Genomic DNA, 1757 nt, shown 5'->3' on the forward strand with positions numbered 1-1757 from the left:
AAAAAAAAAAAAGAATGTTTTTCTATATTCTCAGGTCACAAATTCACTCTTTTGTTTCAATGCTAATGGGACCAGTTTGTTCTCTACATCAATAGCAAGCTTTAGCTGAGTATGATGGCCCACACCCATAATCCTGGCACTTTGGGAGGCTGAGGCAGGAGGATTGCATGATGCCTGGAATTTGAGAACAGCCTGGACAACATAGCAAGACCCCATCTCATTAAAAAAAAAAGGGGGGGGAACCCTCAATGGGGTGATGATCACTGACCACCTCTTTGCACCCTCAACAAGACAGCCTCAGCCATCTCCCAGGGTTGTTATTAGTGCCAACTTCGATCAACCCAGGGGCACAGGGGTTTTTAACAGTTTCCAGCCAGTGCCCAGAAGTGGGTAGAGATTTGGGCTCCACTGTCATGGATGTCAACCCATGGCCAGCTATGCAGGCCATCAGGGGATGCTTCCACAGGACAACCCCAGTAGAGGAAAAAGCAACATGGAGCTAACCAACCCAGGAGGAGCAAGGTGAGGGAAGAAAAGTGGAGCTCTCCTACCTGTCCCCCTGTAAGAGAACTGACTTGTCAGAGGTGCCTACAAATTCCTGGGGTCTGGCTGAGGCCTTCCCTGGACCAGGCACACAACCTGGCGCTAGGTCCCCCACCCGACACCTTTACTGCCTTCTTATCAGCCCCAAGGGGTGAGATGGTCCTTTCTTCACAGGGGTTTCTCCAGTTATGATGAGGAATAGGGCCACCACCTCCCAGGTCAAATTGGCTGGGCATGATGAGGTCATGCTATGGAAGACCATGACCCAGGCAAGGCTGGAGGACAGGTCAGTGCTTACCGATGGGGAGGACAATGGACAGAGCGCCCACACTCCCAGGTTTCTCCTTATTCTCTCTGCCGGCGATGTCACCCAGGGCTGTAGGGGAGAAGAGAAAAAGTGAGTTCCATAGAAAGCAGACCAAGTGTGCCACGACAGTCATGTGCAGGAAAATGCCTGACACTCCCTGTCCTAGGCAGTTCAAGGACACTTGGAGAATCTCCCCAAGTGTGAGAGTGTGGCCTCTCTCACTTATCTGACAGTCACTGGTGTTTTAGGATTTGCAAGCCAGGCACAATGACTCATTCCTGTAATCTCAGCACTCCAGGAGGCCAAGATGGGAAAATCACTTCAAGCCCAGCCAGACAGAAAAGCAAGATCCTTACTGTACAAAAACATTAAAAATTAGCCAGGTGTGGTAGTGGGTGCCTGTAGTCCCAGATACTGGGGAGGCTGAGGCATAAAAGAATAGCTTGAGTCCAAGAGTTTGAGGTTGCTGTGAGGTATGATGATGTCACTATACTCTACCCAGGGTGACAGAGTGAGACTTTGTCTCAAAAAATAAATGAATAGTGTGGCACCTGTGGCTCATTGAGTAGGGCGCCAGCACCATATACCCAGGGTGGTGGGATCCAGTCTGGCCCTGGCCAAACTCCAACAACAATAAAAAAAAAAATAGCCGGGTGTCGTGGCAGGTGCCTTGTAGTCCCAGCTACTCAGGAGGCTGAGGCAAGAGAATAGCTTAAGCCCAAGAGCTGGAGGTTGCTATGAGCTATGACACCACAGCACTCTACTGAGGGTGACAAAGTAAGACTCTGTCTTAAAAAAATAATAGTAGGGGCTTGGTGCCTGTGGCTCAAGTGGCTAAGGTGCCAGCCACATACACCTAAGGTGGTGGGTTCAAATCCAGCCCAGGCCCACCAAACAACAATGACGA

At 50.1% G+C, this 1757-nt stretch overlaps 1 protein-coding gene across 2 annotated transcripts in view; it reads right to left on the bottom strand.

Annotated features, from left to right (window-relative positions):
• The window catches only part of LDLR (low density lipoprotein receptor), a 45175-nt gene that overhangs the window by 3037 nt on the left and 40381 nt on the right, over positions 1 to 1757 (bottom strand). For both annotated transcript variants that reach the window (XM_023518052.1, XM_012810223.2), the window contains exon 16: positions 842 to 919. In XM_023518052.1, coding sequence (XP_023373820.1) covers positions 842 to 919 — 78 coding nt within the window. The remainder of the gene's footprint in view (positions 1 to 841; positions 920 to 1757) is intronic.

This window comes from Otolemur garnettii, unplaced genomic scaffold, assembly GCF_000181295.1.
Source record: "Otolemur garnettii isolate 467f Iridium unplaced genomic scaffold, OtoGar3 scaffold00127, whole genome shotgun sequence".
NCBI classification, from domain to species: Eukaryota; Metazoa; Chordata; class Mammalia; order Primates; family Galagidae; genus Otolemur; species Otolemur garnettii.